Source organism: Liolophura sinensis, chromosome 6 (assembly GCF_032854445.1).
Source record: "Liolophura sinensis isolate JHLJ2023 chromosome 6, CUHK_Ljap_v2, whole genome shotgun sequence".
Taxonomy (NCBI): Eukaryota; Metazoa; Mollusca; class Polyplacophora; order Chitonida; family Chitonidae; genus Liolophura; species Liolophura sinensis.
In genome coordinates this window covers 62,209,892-62,230,708 of record NC_088300.1, presented here as the reverse complement: position 1 = coordinate 62,230,708, position 20,817 = coordinate 62,209,892, and the positions used below count along the sequence as shown (strand labels likewise).

General features: G+C 41.1%; 1 protein-coding gene across 1 annotated transcript in view; it reads right to left on the bottom strand.

The window, feature by feature from the left end:
• The window catches only part of LOC135467417 (uncharacterized), a 224,329-nt gene that overhangs the window by 73,843 nt on the left and 129,669 nt on the right, over window positions 1-20,817 (bottom strand). The window contains exon 5 of the mRNA XM_064745189.1: window positions 474-670. Within this exon, the coding sequence (XP_064601259.1) occupies window positions 474-670 (197 nt within the window). The remainder of the gene's footprint in view (window positions 1-473; window positions 671-20,817) is intronic.

Sequence of the window (20,817 nt, the reverse complement as noted above, 5' to 3'; positions counted from 1 at the left end):
TGGCCGCCGTCGTGTAAGTGAAATATTCTTAAGTACAGGGTAAAACACCCAATGAAATAAATCATACATAGGGGATCATTTTCTTGGCTATGTAGCAGGAGGTGCATTCAATATGTAACGATGACACTAACCTGTATACATGTGTGTGTGTGTGTGTGTGTATGTGTGTAGGTTTGGGACATCGTTTAAATGATGCTGTAAGAAAACCTTCTCTGCTGTATGTTTACATCAACAATTACGTTACCATGCAATGCGTACCTAATTATAGGCATATTGATCAGCCGTATGGTTGTGCTAATACTCTTGCGTTAAAGCACCTATTAATAATAAATCAGCTACATGCATCTTTTAGCACAGTTTAAGTAGATTCAATCAAAGGCTAATTCTCAATACCTATGTCAGGCACCGAATCACACGTTACCCAGCGGAGAGAAAATCTGATTTTGATTCAGCTGAATAGAGCTGGAGCTTACCTGGATAATTTGATTGAAGAGCTCGCTGACAGACTTTTCGATGTGCGGACAGGACTGAGACTGGTCCATGAAGCCCGTCACTATCCGCATATAGCTAGTCAGTTTATCCAGTATTGATGACAAGCACTCCGGATTTGCGGCTAATTTAATGAGCTGTGTTAAAGACCGCTCCGTGTCCTCCAGGCTGGATCGCTCACCTGTGGAAGAGACAAAGACAAATCAGAAAGTCAGAAGTGGATCACGAATGCAAGGCAGAAGCAATAAGACAAAGACAAATCAGACGTAGATCAACAAACAGACAAAGCAGCTCAGACACATTTCAACGATGACAAAGAAGATCAGAGGAGGGCAAGACAGATGTAATAAACAATCGCAGAGAAGATCAAATACAAAACAGACAGAAGATAGGACAAAAACAAAGCAGATGCAATGAATAACAACATGCACGTAGAAGATCCAACAAAGACGAATCACATATTATGAGCAAGTACAATTCAGAAGTAGACCAACAATTTAGACTGAACAACCAAACCATCAGATGTTTGTCCACAATGGCAGACATCAGATCTATAACATCATATATAACAATGAGAAATGTTACCACAAATGACATAGGCCTATGTTAAGGGACAAAACTTGGTTTCCGCCTCAGAAAACATCTAAATTAGCTAAAATAGCCTATTAAGATGCTGATTTCCTTCATTTGCCAAGCGTCTGTCAAACATCATTGAAAACTGTTGACGGCTTCTCTGAGTATGAATCCGTTTTAATTTCGCCCTTTGTTTCGCTTTCTTTGTTCTTTGGTGGTTTGTGTTGCACACTGTTTTTTTTTTTGAATTCACCTTTCTATTATTGACCTGGAACATCCGTTTTGGTTTACGGCTGGTATACGAATGTCTTTTTTGACGCCCAGATTCAGATAGAAAGAATTAGCCGTGCGGAAATTTGAAAAATGTATGTGCTTTAAAGCTTGTTAATCACATGACAGAAGTATTTACCAATCTGTATGAAATTTTACTGCATACCTACGGTGGAGGAAGGACGGCAATACTCTTAGGTTATAATTCTCAACAAAGTTGTAAATTCACATTTTAATTTTCCTTATCTGACTCACGACAGAAATCCGGAAACAACAAGTCATTTTATCCTCCTTTGATTGGACTAGATAATCTATACATTTCTAAATCCTTATCTTTCTTTAAAACACAATGTAAAAAAAATGTATTGCATTCATACTATGCAAGGCGTTTGCAGTAGTAAGCTATTATTTTTTATTATTTAATTTTCACATCATTTGTTACACGTTTTAATGTTTTCAGGTCTGTAATTAGGCTATTGGTCCTGTTGATATTGAAATGCAATAAATACATAGCATAAATTTCATGAAAACATAACCAAATCAAGGCCTCAAGAGCGGCAAGTGACTTAAGTGAGTTTCGCATTACTGTACCCACAGAGGGTTATGACACGACAACAACCAAGAAAAAAACTGGGAACACACCTGCATGCACATACAGAATACATTTATCTGTAATGGAATCGGATAAATGATTCAGAATGGATTCAGCCAACAAAGGTAAACCCACAACTATATTTTATTCCGACATATGGAAGATTACAGCAGCTGAAATCAGGCCTCAGGGAAGATCAGACCTGTTTCGTTCAGATACAGGAAGGGAAAATATGACAGACTAAGGTAGCAAGTACTGACAATCCACAACCAGGCCAATGGGAAATCCCTTCAGACTCCCAGGCGTGGTCGGCTACGGCCATAAAGGCCGTTGGTCCAACCACAACGGGATCGCCTCGCCACAAATGGCGCTGCGTGCGAACAGGTTGAGTTCTGAGGACTTATGTGCAGCGTATGATGCGTTTAAGTCTTTGTGGTGTGATGATGACATAACTTGTTTTAAAAAGGTGTGAATGTAAGAGAGTAGGATGTACTGGTTATCTATAAGCTTGGCAAAGATAATTCTCCTGCGGCTCAGTGGTACACGCAGAAACACAGGATACGATTGGTAAGTTCAGGCCCCAATTAACACGGACACAGAAACATGGCATCGAGGTCGTGGAGGGAGGAGGGAGAGAGAGTACTACGCAGTATATAATCATGTCAGAAACTAGAGGTAGGGCCTTTCCCCGAAACAGATGTGAATACTGCAAACAGTTTAGTCATCCAGTATTAATTGATGTCCATGTAAGTCCATATTGCACCTACCGCTAACAATATTAAAAACCGGCTAAAGCAGGCTCGTTTGAGCCTAAGGCACAATAGTTCACCTCGATGTAATAGAAAGATGGCTCACGTTCCACACTGGAAAATCATCCGTTATAAAAACATCATTTCTTTCTCTTTTGAAAAAAGTTTTGCACAATTTACACTTTGAATTTGAAAAACAGAAGAAAATATTCTGTCACTATGACGCATGTTTTGTTACGGAGTGGCCGCCCGTTTGACGCCTTTATTGATTTGCTAATTAAATTGATATTTCCGTACCAAAGACGGCGACAGACGGTTAAAGGGAGACACTTTCTTCTGCATTAAAGTGATTAATGGTGATGTCAAAAAGATAATTTGGCCATATTTAAACCTTGAATCCATAACTTTTTATATGGCTTACACTTTTACTTGTCTGTCCATTTAGGGTTATAACTGGTTCATTACTGTCTAAGTTGAAAGTCCCAACAGAAGCCTGTTTCTCTTTCTGAAGCCTATGTATTCTGAAGTAGTACAATACTTTGACACCTACAAACGTGGGTGGCATGATCAGATATACTGTGTTTATATTTACCAAATACAAACAAAACACATGTAAGGATATCCTGGATTGCGCTAATGTATACTTTTCTTTATATACTTTAGTATGATTTAACGTGCAAAGCTACAGAAAACTCAACTACCTGCTCAACTATGTGATCATGATGTTTGCTAAAAATTGTATTGACGGGTTCTAATCAATGACTGATTCTGAAAACACGGATGGTACATCGAACTGATCAAAGCCGTATATCCGCACACAGTCATAGGTTTGATTGACTTTTGTTGTACGTCGTACTCAAGAATATTTCACTTATACGACGAGAAACCAGCATTATGGTGAGAAAAACCAGGCAGTGTCCAGGAGAAGCCCACGACCTTCCGCAGGTTGCTAGAAAACCTAGGTCCTGGAAGCCAACAAGAGATGGACCAGCGATCGCACTGGAGAGAGGTTCCACGGTAAATGTGCTGCACGATAACCACTACGCCAAGCCCATCCTTTCCCCCACACAAACCAGTCATACGAGTATAGACCTATATGTCATAGTGATCATAGGCAACTACATTCTGGGATTTGTTACATAATTTAGGGAGTAAATCCTGAGCATTAACAATCCTGTTCACAGCCACAATACTCCTGATGCCGACACTGTTACGGGCACTTATTGAGTGCTATGTAAATAAAAGGTAACACACATTAATGCCAAATAACCATGGCACTTAAAACATCACAACATTACATATGAGTGCGGGTGTTTTACTCTGTGAGTGACACTTAATTTCAAAGGAAAGACCAGCAAACAGACCAATCGAGTATCAAACAGCAGGTGAACTGATCATTAAAAATACCACAAACCAGTTGTAAAAGGTGGCTTATATGTTGCCCCTTGTATCCAAGAATGGGAGATAATCACGGCAATCTCAACCTCCTGGAAACTCACTGGTCGTGACACACTGCATGATCTGTGATAATGATCTCCACACCGAAAATATTAAAATCATCCAGCCGCATCCCTACGGTGTCCAGGAAAGAACACGTTCTCTGGTAATGGGGAATAACTAGTGACTAGACCTACTCTGGTCATAGAACCTTTGTATACAGGAATGAAATACCCACGAGAGGAAATTTAATAGCCATGCAGGTCTCGCAGCAACCTGCGGATGGTCGTGGATTTCCCTCGGGCTCTGCCCGGTTTCCTTCCACCAGAATGCTGGCCGCCGTCATATAAGTGAAATATTCTTGAGTAAAAGAATAATCAAAGAAATAAATAAATAGCCAAGCAATCCGAAGACACAGGTCCTTTATGAATAAAACTTAATTATGCGACGATACAAATAGTCGAAAGGAGCACCAGACGCTGGGTGTGAGATCTGAGCCATATAATTGAAGAACTCATGTACGCCTACTTTTCCGAGCAGTTTTAGCTTTTGGCGCTTTCATTCTGATGTACAATAAAGTGCACATAAGACGCTGTTTCACACGGTGCTTCTTGTCGAGATAGTTAAAACTGTCCCCAGCATCAAAGTAATCGATCGGATGATCGTCCAACCGTTCCTAGCGTGTCTATATTAGACAGTTATACAAGAGTTCACCATTAACATTTCGATGCACACATATACCAGGAAATTTCTAAAGGGCAACCACGTATAATTCCGCGATCACAAACTGGTTTAACCAATACCAGTCCATGATAAATATCACCAATACATATAAACTTCCCTTTAATAAATTAACCTAGAACGTTACATGCCTTTCATACGTTATTCCGGATACAAAGGTATTTCTGGAAACATCCGGTGTGTTGGCAGTTCTTTTGCCGCTGTTTCTTTCTTCTGGTTAAGACAGGCAGAAATCAGAATGGCTACGCAGATTATAAAAACACAAGAAGGACATACGTCATACGAGCGTTGAAACACGTCAATAGTCCACCCAATGGCGCAAAAATGAGTCTTGTGTTTGTTTGCTGTTCACATCGGTCTGGTTATGATGATAATGGTGTTTGAGGTCGTTTGATTCTGGGCAAATTCAGCATATCACAGATAAATTGTCATTTTCTGCAATTTGTCCAGGAATCCGTCAGAGCAGTGAAGCCATGTTTCAAGCTCCGTGACAATTCCACAACCACACCATACCGCAGATCGTGTACACATCCGGTCAGTGCCGAAATCTTTGGAATGAACAGCTTCCCATTGGAATGAACTCGGTGTGACAGCATAGGCTCCTGCTCCTCGGCTGTGCAGGTATAATCAGTTAATGTAGCAGTAATTAGCGCGACTTTTTCTAATCGCCATGGAGTTCGTTATACGCTTGATTTATACGGCAGGTGATCTGTAGCAGCTCGCTCCATACACACAGGTTAATGTCATCCAGGATTCACTAAGTCAATGAGTAATGCTGTCTACTCACAGACAAGATTCACTCACCGGTAATATGCCCATCGAATCACATTTAGTACACTTAACACTATATTGTCCTTTGAAGGTCTACACTAATTAATACTAATCAAAATACACCATTTCACGCCTGAGTAAATAACGTGTACCAGTAAGCTATTTGGTCATCTTTGCAGGGAACTTGGCTGGGAAATGATTGTCTCGTAAACGCTCCTGTTAGAAAATTTTCAACTCATCAGTGGACACTGTGCATGCAGTAAAAGACAATTCAATTTGATTTAGTGCATAAAGTGGAAAAATGCTATTACTCTCATCTCTCTAATAATTAGGAAACAGGAATGGTCAGGTATTTCCTCTGGATTTCGAATTACGTGCAGATATGTGCAGTTTAAGTTTTAAAAGTATCAAATGTGAATATCAAAGGTGGCTGTCTATACATACCAGCTGGGCTTACATTTGTGTCATAACGAGACTCCGGGTCAGTCGCAATTGACATGTGGTCAGCACAATCCATACTGACCGGTACAGTCAGCGCTTGGGTTAGCAGCGGCAGTGAGATCCAATGTGTACGCAGGGGTCAGAAAGGTGTATGTACAGGTACTGAGCCGCGCACGGACAGCGCGAGGTCAGAGGACCGTTCCTCGGGGATACTCGGGTCGGTGATGTATTATCCTCCGTCACTGTGCTGCTATCAGCATCCCTGCCGCCCTCAACTAGCCTATCGACACCCTGCAGGTGCATATATTACACATCACATGTACACCTGTCCATAATGCATGTCCACCCAGCGTATTCCGCAAAACTGTCGCCACACTCCCTACGCCCGTAGAGGTACTGAGTAGCTTGACTGTAGATACTTGAATTACCTATGTGAGCTTAGGCCAGAATCCAATGACGTCCACCACCGACTGCACATCTGGTATATTATGTAATAGCAATGTTCCCAATTAGGCCAGGCGTAACTTCCAGAAGGAGACTGTAGTAATCCTGACTGTTACTTTGCCACTGTCGCTAGATGAGATCATGGCGGAGCTCAACTTCATACTCAATTACCACCAGCGCAATACTATTGGGGCACACTTCTCTCCAACTGTATGCTACATTTCTCCTTATCTCGAGCCCGATATTGGGCTGGTTTCTGCTGGACTATAAACTAACATACTGTATATACACCACTGTACATAGGCAACCAAGTGGTGTACTGGCACAGCCCATCATCCACGACTACGTTACAGCGCATTACCTGTATCACTAACGCAACACAGACGTATCTACTATTAAACTACTATCTCATCACAATTCCATGAAAGAAGCTCAGTGAACAGTTTACTTCACTAAAAAAAATAATCTGCTAATTTTAACAGAAAGTCTGTTATATGAGTGAAGGTAGAGTGTATTCTGCTATTGCAACAGAATATTCTGTTAAATACCATACAAATATTATATTAATTCAACATAACGATTCTCTTAGACTAACAGGATATTATGTTGAATATGACACAATATAACACAACATAGTGTTATAATAGCAGAACACATTCTAGTATCAGTAGTAAATGTAGTAAAGCTATATAAAGCGATCTTTCATCATATGCGAAGTAACTTGGCAACTTAGTTTTGGCAACATGGTTATTTTAGCGAACATCAACCACTGGAAAGTAGTGTTCAAACTAATTTCGTGTACTCTGTATGAGAAACCCTCGAAGATTGTTGATGTTGAAGTGGCATCACTCGTGTTAAATAGCTTTTAAATGAGCCTCGTATATATACATCAGCGATTTCTTTGGTTTAGGTAATGTGCGGTTCTGTATCCACATCTTAACTACAGATGTAATCAACCCTTTACTACAATGGTAGTTCGTGGGAATGAGATGCGGCGAGGAAGGTAAGCACCTGCTCATGCTGCGAACAGCTCATGGGGTCACAGATCATATACAATATACAATACGAATCCAGAACATCACCCCTCCCCCCACCCCCCACCCCCATAAACAGGTGCTCCTAATGATCCGGTTACAGTGGTCTGCTTTACACCTAAGGCCCCCAGTCTGTGCTCATATTCTTGATACCTGACACCTGACTAATTCAGGTGCTACCAAGAAAAGATATTCGCACGGTGCACTTTGATAACTTCAGTGATATCAGCTTGACGCTTTTTCATGGACATTCTGTGTAATAATGATTTATTTGAGATTTGGTAACATGAAATATAGAACAGGTCATAAAATCACAATTTTCAGCGTAAAGTGGTAATTGGATATTAATAATGAATGACCAAGGTGTCTTGGCACCTTGATAGATTTCAACATTCGAAAATTCCAGATTCAGAACATTCCACGTTAGTGTGTTATTCATAATTGTACTCATGTCTATGGGCTAATGGTTACCAAAGAGACACTGGAAACAATGACTGTTTTCTGTGCAATGGACACCCCAAAGCCAGATCAGAGAAAACTCCGTAAGCTCTGGTGTCCTAATGTTTTCGTATTTTTCAAGAATAAACAATATTTTCATTACTGTGAAAATGGCTTGTAAAACCTAAAGGCATTTCATGGAGGTTGAAAGGTTTACCTTAAGGCTTCCAACATCAGTTTTAAAACATTAAAAAACAAAATTCAAGGCTTTTAAAAATAGATTTCCAAAGTTTAATAATGCATTTTAAAACTTAAGAGTAAAATCAATTTCAAAACTGAAGAAAAAATTGGTATATGTAGTTTTTAAAATGCTCTGAAAATATTTTAGGCATCTGTGGAAGTTTGACAGTGGCATGTGGCAAGTTATCTACGAAAGCACATTGTTTCTGCTAATCGTGCAAAGTTGCTATTCCTGGCTTTATGCCATCTCAGTGAGGCTTACGCTTACCCTGCTCTGTTCAACGCACCCTGAAGTCTTGTGGGCGTTTTCTGAGAAACAATCACTTGATGAGGGCGGATAGGCATCCGCTCTTTTTGTCATGGCTCGCCTTTTTTACGTGGCGTATATCCACTTCGTTTGTTCCCATAAATACAGCGTATAGTGTATCATATACACCAACAGGTAGTAACATTTTCCCTGAATAGTCCCGAAAATACATTATTTCAGAAATGTTCTGAAATACACCAACGGGTTTATGCGTCCCCCAACCCTTCCGACAAACCCATCCCCCAAAATAGTTACAGCTAATTTCACACAAAAATCAGTGGTTATGTAAACAAAGATTTAATCTGGTGTAGTCTTGTCTTTTCAGGTGGCAGTCCTGCCCGAAAACAACTGGCTGCTTCTCCCGATCCAATAAGGCTGACTGGCAGCCAACATGTTAGAAGATGTGTTACAGTTGTCCATACCAGATCGCTTGGTGTCTCCGACAGCCGGAGTTAATCAGTGTACGCTGATTGTAACCCATCGATCCATTCACACGGGCACTGTTGTAATGTAATTATCCGCCGAGATATAGTCAGATCATTGAGCCGAATACCGGACGTGACCTACGAGTGCCCGCATACACGCACGCAGAAAACTAGACCCCCCACCTCCTTCCAACATTTAAACCTTAACCATGGCCTGTTACCTACACATGCCCGTGAAATACATAGGCCCAGTCCTAATTCATATCAGAGTGAAGATTTTGAAAGATGTGATTTTCGGATTTGTCGATATCAGCTTTAGTATATGCACAATATGTGATTATTTCTTCTGAGATAAATAGAAAACACGAAACTCAAACGGTCATAGATCAGGGGCTGGGTGGAAGGAACTGTTCTACGTTGTGAAACACAACGGTGACTAAACTTAATTCTTATCAAATGGTAATCGTTCTCATTTCTAATAACTTTGGATTTCATTTTGATTACAAATCCCATAAATCATTCTCGAGCATAAATATTTTCGACAGATGTAAGTCAGAATCATCAGGTAAAGTACATACAGTGAATTTGATAGGCGCTACATGAGCACAAACCGTTCTGTTTGTTTAGAGATCGATAGTGTATTATTCGTCTCCTGATTCAGCGTTAGGGATAATAGTTATATTTAAACTGAAAATCCGCATTACAATATCAGGGCGTTCTTAGTACATTTAGGTGGTATAACCGGCATGAATACATGCTTTCTTTATGGCTGTACTGATAATTGGTATATTACGGTAATTAATTAAAGATTTTGTAATTAAGTTACTTAGCTTAACCTTTTTTTCTGGTTAACTGGAGTAATGTTTCATAATTACAGCAAGCATTTGGTCGATGAAATTCAGCCATTACCAAGCATGCCGCCGAATTCGTATGACAAATTGCGTAAATGTAGGTCACTGCTTTTTTTTAAATGCAAGACATTCGTGACAAAGAAAACTAGGCCATTAGGAAGCATAATTATTAGGCCTTGTACTACATTTTCCATTAAATCAACTTCACCGCACACAATCAATACAGTAATCCAAAGTGGTCCCGTATATACATTTTTGGAAAAGCGTTTGTCCGAAAATACCACAGCAATTGTTTAAGCTGTAATACACATACGTAATCTTCGACCAGACGAGCATCGCGGACCCCTTGGATAAGTCTCGATGGATTACGTGAGAAACTTATATACCGATATTAGCTTTGTTAATGAGATTTATACGAACATATGGGACAACATATTTAACATATTCACACAGCAATCAACTTTATTACAGCTCAAAGGTTCAAGTGCATGCATCAAGGGTCGAACTAGACAATGCTTTTAAAATGGTGCCACAGGTAAACTTTTTGGTGCACTTATAGTGAACAAGGGGGCCTGCGTGACTGAGGGGGTCAGCACGCCAGCACGGTGCAATGACCCAGGTGCCTCCCACCAATGTGGTTGCTTTGAGTTCAAGTCCAGCTCTAGCTGCATGACTTTCCAAGCGTACGTGGGAATGCCTGCCAACAGCCTGCTGATGGCCGTGCGTTTCTCCGGGCTCTGTCAGGTTTCCTTCCATCACAATGCTGGCCGCCGTCGTATAAGTGAAATGATCTTGAGTAGGCCATAAGATACCAATAAAACAAACAAATATAGTAAACAAAACGCTATAGTAAAGAGGTCTATCTTTATTTTACCTCAACAAAAATATATATCAATGAAGAAACAAATTAACGCAGTCAACCTTTAATGTTTAACAAATAACATCAGTTGTACATGTACATTAACCTTTGGGCCCGTCGAATTCACGTGGTGCAATTTATCGCGAAATCCGATTTAATAGAACGGTGTCTTTTTTCATTCACCCTTGGTTTCGAACCCTGGTGGATTGGTACTTACCTATTCAACGCATGAGCTATACTGTCCCATTCATATATAAATCTAAACAGTTACATCCATTTTATTAATTGCTTGCCCTGTGTCTGACCGTCGGCGAAGAAGACGCTGTTCATTAGTTATGTAAAGGCGTCTTGAGAGGGAATACGATAGTAGCACACATCAGTCTCAAATCCCACAAGTTATCACTGTATACCGCACATCTCCCAGTTTTTTGAACTCTCCAAAACCATTAGCCAGTTTAGAAAGACAGAAATCCCTCCAGACACAACCCAACTTAATGATTTTTTCCAGATGCTTTTTTTTAGCATCAAAATTTAGATTCCGTCCAGTGCCGTCAATATAAAACCACACAAGTGGCGGTGTACAGCTATACACGGAAACCACTGACAGCAAACAGAAGGCTGGAGGAAGTCCACGGCGCATAAAACGTTTCAGTTACGCCAGATTATGCGAAACAGCAATACATGCTCGACTTGTCTGATGGAAGCCTTGTAGACTAGTCGGGTGCCGTCTAACAACAAAGCTTGGAGCTACTTCAATGCTTCTGCATAGGCTTCTCACGGCTTATTTCTCTGACTCAACACCATTGATGTCCTGCGTATGCCATAACCGTTGAACATAGTTCAACAAGGAAAGGAGCAATCAGTGAACGACCTATACTAGGATGTTGCTTCTGTCATTCCAAACATCTGGCGATTTGTTACATACTCATGTAGTTGTCAAAGCTGTATTGGATTCCCCTTAACCAGGGCCTCAGGCACACTAAACATACATGCTTATTAAATCAACATGATGCTTTTCTGGCCATTTGCAATCAAGGCGCGACTGTGATACGTGTAGTTTTTTTTCGATGTGAACATATTATTCGCGGACTACAAATCTGAAAGTTGAACTGGATATCATGCTTAGAATATCGACTGTCTTCCCAGTATCACTGGTTAATGTTACCTGCTACCAGCTTTATTTACAATTTATGTATATTTTTTTTACCTATTCCTAGATGAATTGATGTTTAGGTTGTTTTAGACATGGATCTTGCAATTATCAATTTGGACCCCCCCCCCACTCCCCCACCCCCACCCTTTTGGTTTACGACTTACTTATCATTAGGGTTTATGACGCTTATTATCATTATTATTATTCAGCGGCATTTCACGATTACTAAATCCGCGTATCTGATATTTTACACCGAGAAAGCTTGCTCCGTAAACAAGGTAGAGTTATGGCACACAACAAAGGCATTGTATGTCTTTGTGTACAAACCTACGAACCGGCATGGAATGTATTGTAAACCTGATTCACAACGTTCATGCACGTTCGACTTCAAGACCCAAAACAGCTTCCTGGAGCTATTTTCATACGAGGCGCCATTTGCAACAACAACAACAACTTCGGGTATGTGTGAACAATGATGCAATTTTAGTCGAATGTTGCAAATCTAATGGAATTCAGCGGTTTCCATTTCCAGACGACTGGCAGCATACTGTTGTCTGCAGTTTGGACGAGATTTGCATGCAAAGTTACAACTGTTGTGCATACGGTATACCAAGATTACATTTGCGTCGTACTTGAAGACAATATTTCTCTAGGTGTCTGACTTATGTTTATGTTCGAACTCAACATTCTCAACTGGACTCGAACTCACGTCTGTTTTATTTGTCAACTGGCTAAATAATGGATAGCAGCTTTCAATGCCCATTCCGCCACAAAGGACGTAAGAACTAATGGGATAAAAATGCAGAATAAAGATCGACTCCACTCAGTGTCACTGATGATGTAACTGACGAGAGGCAAGGGCATTAGGCCTACAGGGTATGGTGCCACATATAGGGATAGGCTGACGGCATCTCCTAACAGACTAGACAAACAAGAAAGTCTAGATCACAACCAATAATTACCCACATTGGTCGTATTTACGTTCAACAAGTTATCCAACAGAAAGGCTAAATGTGAATACTTTATGAGGCGATTGTCTGTCTGTGGTCTGTGTTAAGAGGCCAAGTGCTGCTACGTCCCTAGATGATGCCACTAGATGATGCCACTCTGTCCTCAGGCACGTCTGTTAATTTTGACGCGATGACAATACTGGCCATAACCACCTAGATTTTTAGCAAATATTTTTATTTTATTTTTCCCCAAAAATATCATATTTTTCAAAGATTTGAGCAGTTGTAGTTTTAAGTCAGCTTACTCCTTACTTCTGGAAAAAGGTTAAAACGGGCACTAAGCTATGATGAATGTTTAGACTTCTCCACTTCACTATTTGGGCATGAACAGCGACAAATTCTTGCTCGGAAATTAAAGACACCAGACTCTTGGTCAGGATTGAAGGCGTCAAGTTCGTGTTCGTGTTTGAAAGTCGTCAGATTCTTGTTCGGCATTGAGGGCGATAGGATACTGCTCTTATTTGAAAGGCGCCGGGTTCTTTATTGGGTTTTGGAGCAAAGGCACCTAGGATAAAATAAGGGTTAAGAAAAGTAAGTACATTATTGTCAGGATTGAAGAGGAGTTATCTTTGTCAAGGTTGTGGAAGGCCATGTTACTGTAATGACCACGGAGGAGCCAAGTGTAGGCTAAGAGTGAGTTAGGCTATTTAAAGGATCCAAGATATTGTCAGAGTTGTGTTATATTTAGTGGTGTTTTAAAAGTTTTTATTTTCGTTGTGGCTGTATTTTGTATATCTTGTTTAAAAATTATGTAAAGTCAGTATCGCTGTTTTTTTTAGTTTCGTAGGCTATCCATGGTTATGTTTACCTTTCTGTTCTTTATTCATTTGAAAACAAGCCCCTCATGCATAGTTTTATTCCGGCCGTATCATGCAATGTTGCAAAGTTCCAAACTTTGTATACAGTGAAACAAATAAAAAGAAAAAACAACAACGACCAAAGCTCTTGGTCATTACTAGGGTTTCAAAGAAACTAGGTCACACTGCAAGGTTCCTGGAATATCTTTTGTTAGAGTCAAAATATTACATTTTGCCTGGGCCATAAAATAGTTTGATTATTCAGTATAAAGTGGAGAGGCATTTAAATGTTACGGTTGAGAAGTCCTGCAGTGCTACCTGTGCAAAGATGGAGCTGGTTTGTTGTTAGGTTTAAGTGACATTACTGTTGATGTAACGGAATAGCAGACTAACCAGAATATGGTCCGGGTTATACGGAACCACTGTATTGTTACGGTTGTAGAAAACTAGGAATTTATTTACGTCTTTAAACGAATCCTGTTGCTGATATAGGAGTGATAAGCTATCAAATTGGGGATCGTCAAAAGCCACCATACTGTAAGGGAAGGAAGGGTAGAAACTGATCATACATGGGCTGGAATCTGTCCCAAGTTATTTTCGTCACAGACAGCATGCCATGCTATTTTCGTGGCTTGAGAAAGGATCATATTATTATTAGGTATCTGATGGAGTCAGCTTATTATTTTGCTTGGGTGTGCTTGGGAAGTTTATGCTAGGGTTATATAGGAGCAACTTTATATATTACGCTGGTGAAGGAGCCACATTATTCTCAAGGGTGCGAAAGATGCAGAATATCGTCAGGGTTATGTTATTAGTAGGGATGCTAGGCTTGAGAGATTATCTGAGGTCAGGATTTTTGGGACGGATGTAAGCGTTTGGAAGAAACTTATATTTAGATTGTATCACAATTTATGAACAACTGTGATATACGCTGGTCGCGACATATTAGGTTATAGAGCACACTGTTAGAGGTCAACCAAAGTATTGCCCGCTTATTTATTTCTCTTGTTATAGACGAGGTAGCAATGACCATTTTCCCAAGTCTTACGTTTACGGGCTTCAGTGCTCACAGGGTGGGCAGCTTGGTGCTTTAGTACTTAAGTCGCAACTGATCAGATTGTCCGTTGTTGTAAACTTCCATACGAAACAAATCAATTTTCTTCTGTCGGAAGAGAGGCTAACGAATATTGTTGCAAAGCTTAGTATTCAAGACAACTAATGGGTGTCACCGTAACGTATTTTAGACGTCAAAGCACATCGCCTAAGAATTGCTACATAGAATTGCGCTATTAATATGGGACATCAATGTCTCCAGGAAACAGCTGCTATATCTCCGAGTCAATTCGCAGCCAGCGTTAGATGTTTATAGTGTGACTAGCTGATCGTAATCTACCTGCGGCCTGCCGTGATGTCAAAGTTCGACAACTGTGCCCTTGCCTGTGGTAGGTTGTCCTCTGTTGCTCATCTCATTATTATGCAGAATTGGACACGGAATCACGAGCAATTTGTCTGGATCATTGTACATAAAACACGTATGAATAATGTAGATTTGTTAGCTTTAGCACGAATGTCAGCATTTCGTGGACGGACAGGTAGGCCCTACATTTACAAGTCTACAGCGATTTTCTCTTTCTATCATCTTGTGAATCTATGAAGCCATACTAAAATACCCTGAACAATGTTTCTCATCACTGATTTATCCGATTGTTTCCCACCCTTCATCATCCTTCCTTCACTGTCTAGAGGGCACGTTTTCCTTGCTATTCTGGACGTGTCCTCGCTGTACATCGCTTTAACAATACTGACAAGTTCCAAATGCAACAATGACCTAAAAATGCAATAGGACGAGCTGGACGCGACACCTTGCTCATTGTCTCTACCTTGAAGTACTGCTATTATGCTATTAGGATGTACTGTAAACTGCCTCTTAGGTCATTGTATTACCTTCCCAGGTGCACTGCCCGTTGAAAACACTTCGTTATCTGCCACACGGTGTAAAACTGCATCCCTCTACTTCGTATGCGAGTGATTTGTGACGTCATCATTATCGGCAATTCTTTGACTACTCGATACAATACTGCACTGACTCCGTCAGCAATACAAGCGCCAAACATGAAATTTGACGGGTCTTTTCTCATAAGCTACATGAAACAGGTACATCTTGTGGTTTATTGGCTCTGAAATCAACATAAACTCTGTCAAAAAAGAAACGCAACCCCCGTATTTTAGAGATTTTAATATTTACTTTTAGGACGGCACAACTTTTTTCTTATTGAAGACAGAAGTCAGAAATTTGGCAGAATAATAATCAAGATGGTCATGTTTAAAACTGTCTTTTTGAAAGTCATCTCACAGACACCAGTTGCTCACCAGGGGGCGTCTTCCTCAGTATCTCGTAAGACCACCACGAGCTGCAATCACTGCACGGCATCTCCTTGGACAAGAACGGATAAGACGCCGGATTCTCTCCTGGGGAATGGCCCTCCACTCCTCTTGTAACGCAACGGCGAGCTGTTGAAGCGTCTGTGGCGGTGGTTGACGTTGACGCACGTGTCGATCCAGAGTATCCCACAGGTGTTCAATAGGGTTGAGGTCTGGTGATTTAGAGGGCCACGGCAAGACATTGACGTTGGAATCCTGCAGAAAGTTCATTGTTGCACGTGCAGTATGAGGCCTGGCGTTGTCCTGTTGAAAAAGCTGTGTCTGTCGGTCAATAATCGGGAGAAGGTGAGGCTGTAACACGTGGATGATGTAACGTTGGGCTGTCAGGTTCCCTGGAACGATCACCAAGTCTGATTTCTGGTTGTACGAGATGGCTCCCCAAACCATAACACTTCCTCCGCCAAATCTGTCCACCTGCCGGACGCAGATGGGCGCAAAGCGTTCATGACGTCTCCTATACACACGCTGTCTTCCGTCGTGACGTGTCAAAAGAAAACGGGGTTCATCAGAAAACCAGATGCGCCTCCAGTTTTGTAAAGTCCATATCCTTACGTTGTTGCACCACCTGAGTCGTAGGCGTCGATGTAAGGGGCGTAGTACAGGTCCAACAACTGGTCTACAGGCACGTAAACCCGCTTCTTTCAGACGGTTCCTAATCGTTTGAGCCGACACTCTCTTCAAACCTGGTATTTGTGTGGCAGTCACGGTTGGTAGGGCATGCCGATTACGCAGGTGAAGGACCCGGATGTACCGATCTTGAAGTGGGGTCGTGATTCTTGGCCTTCCACTTCTCGGGCGATCGTTGGTCGAATTAAAGTTGTTGTAACGGCTCCAAAGTCGGGATATCGTTGTTTTGTGAACATTTAGGTGTCGTGCAATAGTACCAAAACTTTCTCCGGTTTGAAGACGACCAATGGCGATATTTCGGTCGGCAGCACTCAGTCGCGGCATTTTACCGACTGCCTTTCGTCGACGAATGAATGAATAAAATACGAAAGCACATGGGCTTTTATACACCCCCACACTATAACTGCCACTGACATGATTTGCATGTGAATGGTTCTGTGTGCGACGTCAACAGGGTCAGTCCATGCGTTGTGACGTAATAAGCAATAAAATACACTTAGGAGAGAAAAGGCAGTTGTTTGGATGGTAATCTTCATTAAAAACGTGTATAATTTCATTACATTTGGCTAAAATTTAGTTTGGAAGCAATTTTATTCGACTTTATTCGGACGAATTTTTGATATCCGAGGACAGAGGTTGCGTTTCTTTTTTGACAGAGTTTATAATATATACCGATAGGAAAAGAATACAGGTACGGTCAAACCTGCAGCGATCTCATAGCAGATAATATCATTCTGTACTATAAAACACTTAACATATTTTCCATCCCTGTATTATCCGATTGCCATCCATCCTTCATCATTGGGTTCCATCACCTACTAGTTCGGTGTATTTACCTTTTCACTGCTCTGGATTTACCCTCGATGTATGTGGCTTCTGCAAAACTGACGCCATGAGCTCTATTCGGTCTCTTGGATCCCTGTTGAAATCGAGTCAGTGATCCCAGAATACAGTTTGACGCGATTCCGTAGTTATTTTCCCTGTATTCAAGTACAGCTGTTAGGCTATTAATATGTAATAAAACAAGCTGTATCATCTATATGTATTTTAATTTTCGACACGACCTAAAAACGAATGGCTACATACGTCGGAAAAAGTTCTGTAAATACTGTTACCCTTTTTACAGCTATTTGTTCATCATCTCAAATCCGTTACACCGCTAGAATCTGACATACAGTGACAGCAACTATTGGAATACCATATCATCTGCCAGGTAATGCGATCATTACACAGCTGCTTAAAACACACAGACCATAGAATGTGACCAAACAGTCTCGGATAACATTGTCACTAATCATGTAGACCAATCCGATCAAATCGGCGCTCATTGTCACCAACAGAACAGTCACAACAGACCGATACTCATTCTCACCAACAGAGCGGTCACAACAGGTCAGATAGGCACCCATAGTCACCAAATGAACGGTCACAACAAAGAAAGCAAACACCCACCGTAACCAGAAGAGCAGTTACAATCAAGAAAGTAGACACCCATTGTCACCAGTAGAACAACCACAACAGACGCAGTAGACACCTATTGTCACCAGAAGAACGGTCACAACACACCGAGTAGACACTCATTTTTACCAACAAGACGGTCACAAAAGAGTAAATACCCACTGTCACCAGAAGATCAGTCACACCAGACCGAGTAAACACACAGTCACCAGAAGATCAGTCACATCAGACAAAGTAGTTCCACAACGGAGTCACGAGAAGATCAGTCACAACAGACAAGGCAGTTTCACAAAGGAGTTATTAGAATGTGAGATGTAGAAATTTCACAAAGGAGTTATTAGAATGTGAGATGTAGAAATCTCATATTCGCATCAGTAGAATCTTTAAAAAGTGATTAAGTATCCACGAACATGCATCAGTAGAACAGTCACAAGAGACCAAGTAACCACATCTGCTCTGCAGGCATCGACAGGACAGCCAGAGTTGATCGGATGACCAGAATTTGGCTTGGGGTCGATGTTTGTTCGAGCAACGATCTGGGCACTGACGCCAATTCTCAGTGCTATGTGAGTAGAACCGGCGTAAGTATAACGAAAACATCATTCTCTGAAAACACCCTCTGGTTCTTCCGAGACATAGTCGAAGGGTTCTATACCGTATTCCCATCGCACAGGGATAAACAGCTCACTCAATCATTTCATTAGAAGAAGGCTTCACTCTCAGCCGTAATTGGCATTCTTGGGAGATCAAGTAGCAATGGACATGCCCCGTAAAGCCGTTCGACGTGTCCATAATGACATGGAGTAAGATCGATATGCTGGCCGTGGTCTGCCAGGCCCAACCTTTGAGCCGGCGGACTGGAAATCCCGGGGCCGCCTGTAACACAACACTGTCCCCCTCACCCTCGATCGGTTCACACCTCCAATATACAACTCATAAGCAGTAATAGCCAATTTGTAAAAATTCATTTCCGTTCACAGGGCTGATTACCTCAACAATTGGCGTCGACTTGTCTTACAACGTCGACTCTAGTATACTCAACTAAATTGTGTGAGCTTACTTCAAGTCTTGCATCGCGGACATGTGTACCAAGAAACATGTTTTATTTATTTATTAATTTATTTGACTGGTGATTTACTCAAGCATATTTCACTTATGCCACGGCGGCCAGCATTGTGCTTGGAGAAAACCGTGCTCTGGAAACGAAACAAGGTATTACTTATTGACTTGATTGCTGTTTTAAGACATAGAATGGCGACCAAATTGAAGTAAACCAGAATGCCCAGGGTAAACCACCGATGTCAGGAAAGTTACTGACGAACCATTCCACGTGAGACAATCAGATACGTACAACAATGTGAAAGACAAGAGGTCATTAAGAGGCCGGGGGAATCAGCCAATTTCCAGTTCAATGCCCGAATGAAACCCGCGCCTCACATATCCTAGCCCTTGTTAAGACACGTTACCAGGAACAGATGAATTTTAGCCATGTTGTGTATGAAAACGTCCGGTCCTGCATAGCAAATCTAGTGTTATATGAGACTAGTCTTGCTCAGTGTGTAGGCTGCAAACAGTACTGTTGACTCTGTAGGTAACTCATGTCGAATAGAACGCGCCTATTGTATAGAAACATTACTTACAGAATATCTCATGCATGCATGGATTTGAACAAAAATGTCGCTTTGAATATATGAACGGTTGAAGCAACCAAGGGGTACTTGAGATGCAATATTTTTGATAAACGAAATCGTACAATCTATGTATATTGATCATTAAAAACTATTGACTTCACATAACTCCGTTCTAATTTCTTAACTTATAGACTTTCTTACTTCTTGGGTGTCTGTGTTGAAACGTTGTTCCAGAAACAGACCTTGAAGTCATTGACCTAGAAAGTCCATCATGGTTGACGCCACATAAAAAACATGAGGGCCGCAGTGCACATGAAACATCCTTGAGTTTAACCCTCAGTCAAATGAAGAAATAAATTAAATATAAAGTTGAATATTTAAATATAAGCATCTATTTAAATATTTTGTGGAAATGGAAATGACACTTAAACGCCAAATACCCACGTTTGTTTTTATAGACAACATATCTCATTCCCTCACGTACAGTATAAGCAATTCCGTATCCACATAAACCTTTCGGGAGCAAACAGCAGACGTAACTTGGCCCCATCCGTCTAGCCATTACCATATTATTCACAAAGCTTGTCATCTTTCTTAGTCAGGAATGCTGATGGCAAGGGCTGGCCATCCTGCATATGTTTACTGTCTACAAATCCATGGATGCAGTTCCCGTTCCTCTTCTGCGCGGTGAGGTGAGATCCTAGAGCGTAACAACACGATGTTCTACCTAAGCATCGCGCTCGATCACAGTCATTAACGGCCAACTGGAATGTCCTAACGACAACATTATCTCTAAATGTACAACTGCTCTCTGGTAATTACATCTGGAAGGCAAATCTGCTTTTGTCCTTGACGTCAAACCATGCTATAACCAGATTGACAGTATTTATTTTACGGTACTCTGGAGGTAACTCGATACTGGGCGTGTCGTAACTTGTCCGTGATCGGCGAAAAAAAGCCATCTCGGGCTGTACTGACTTAATACCAGCGCGTATTTTTGAACTGGTTGAAAGACACATGGAAGGTAATTCTATACTT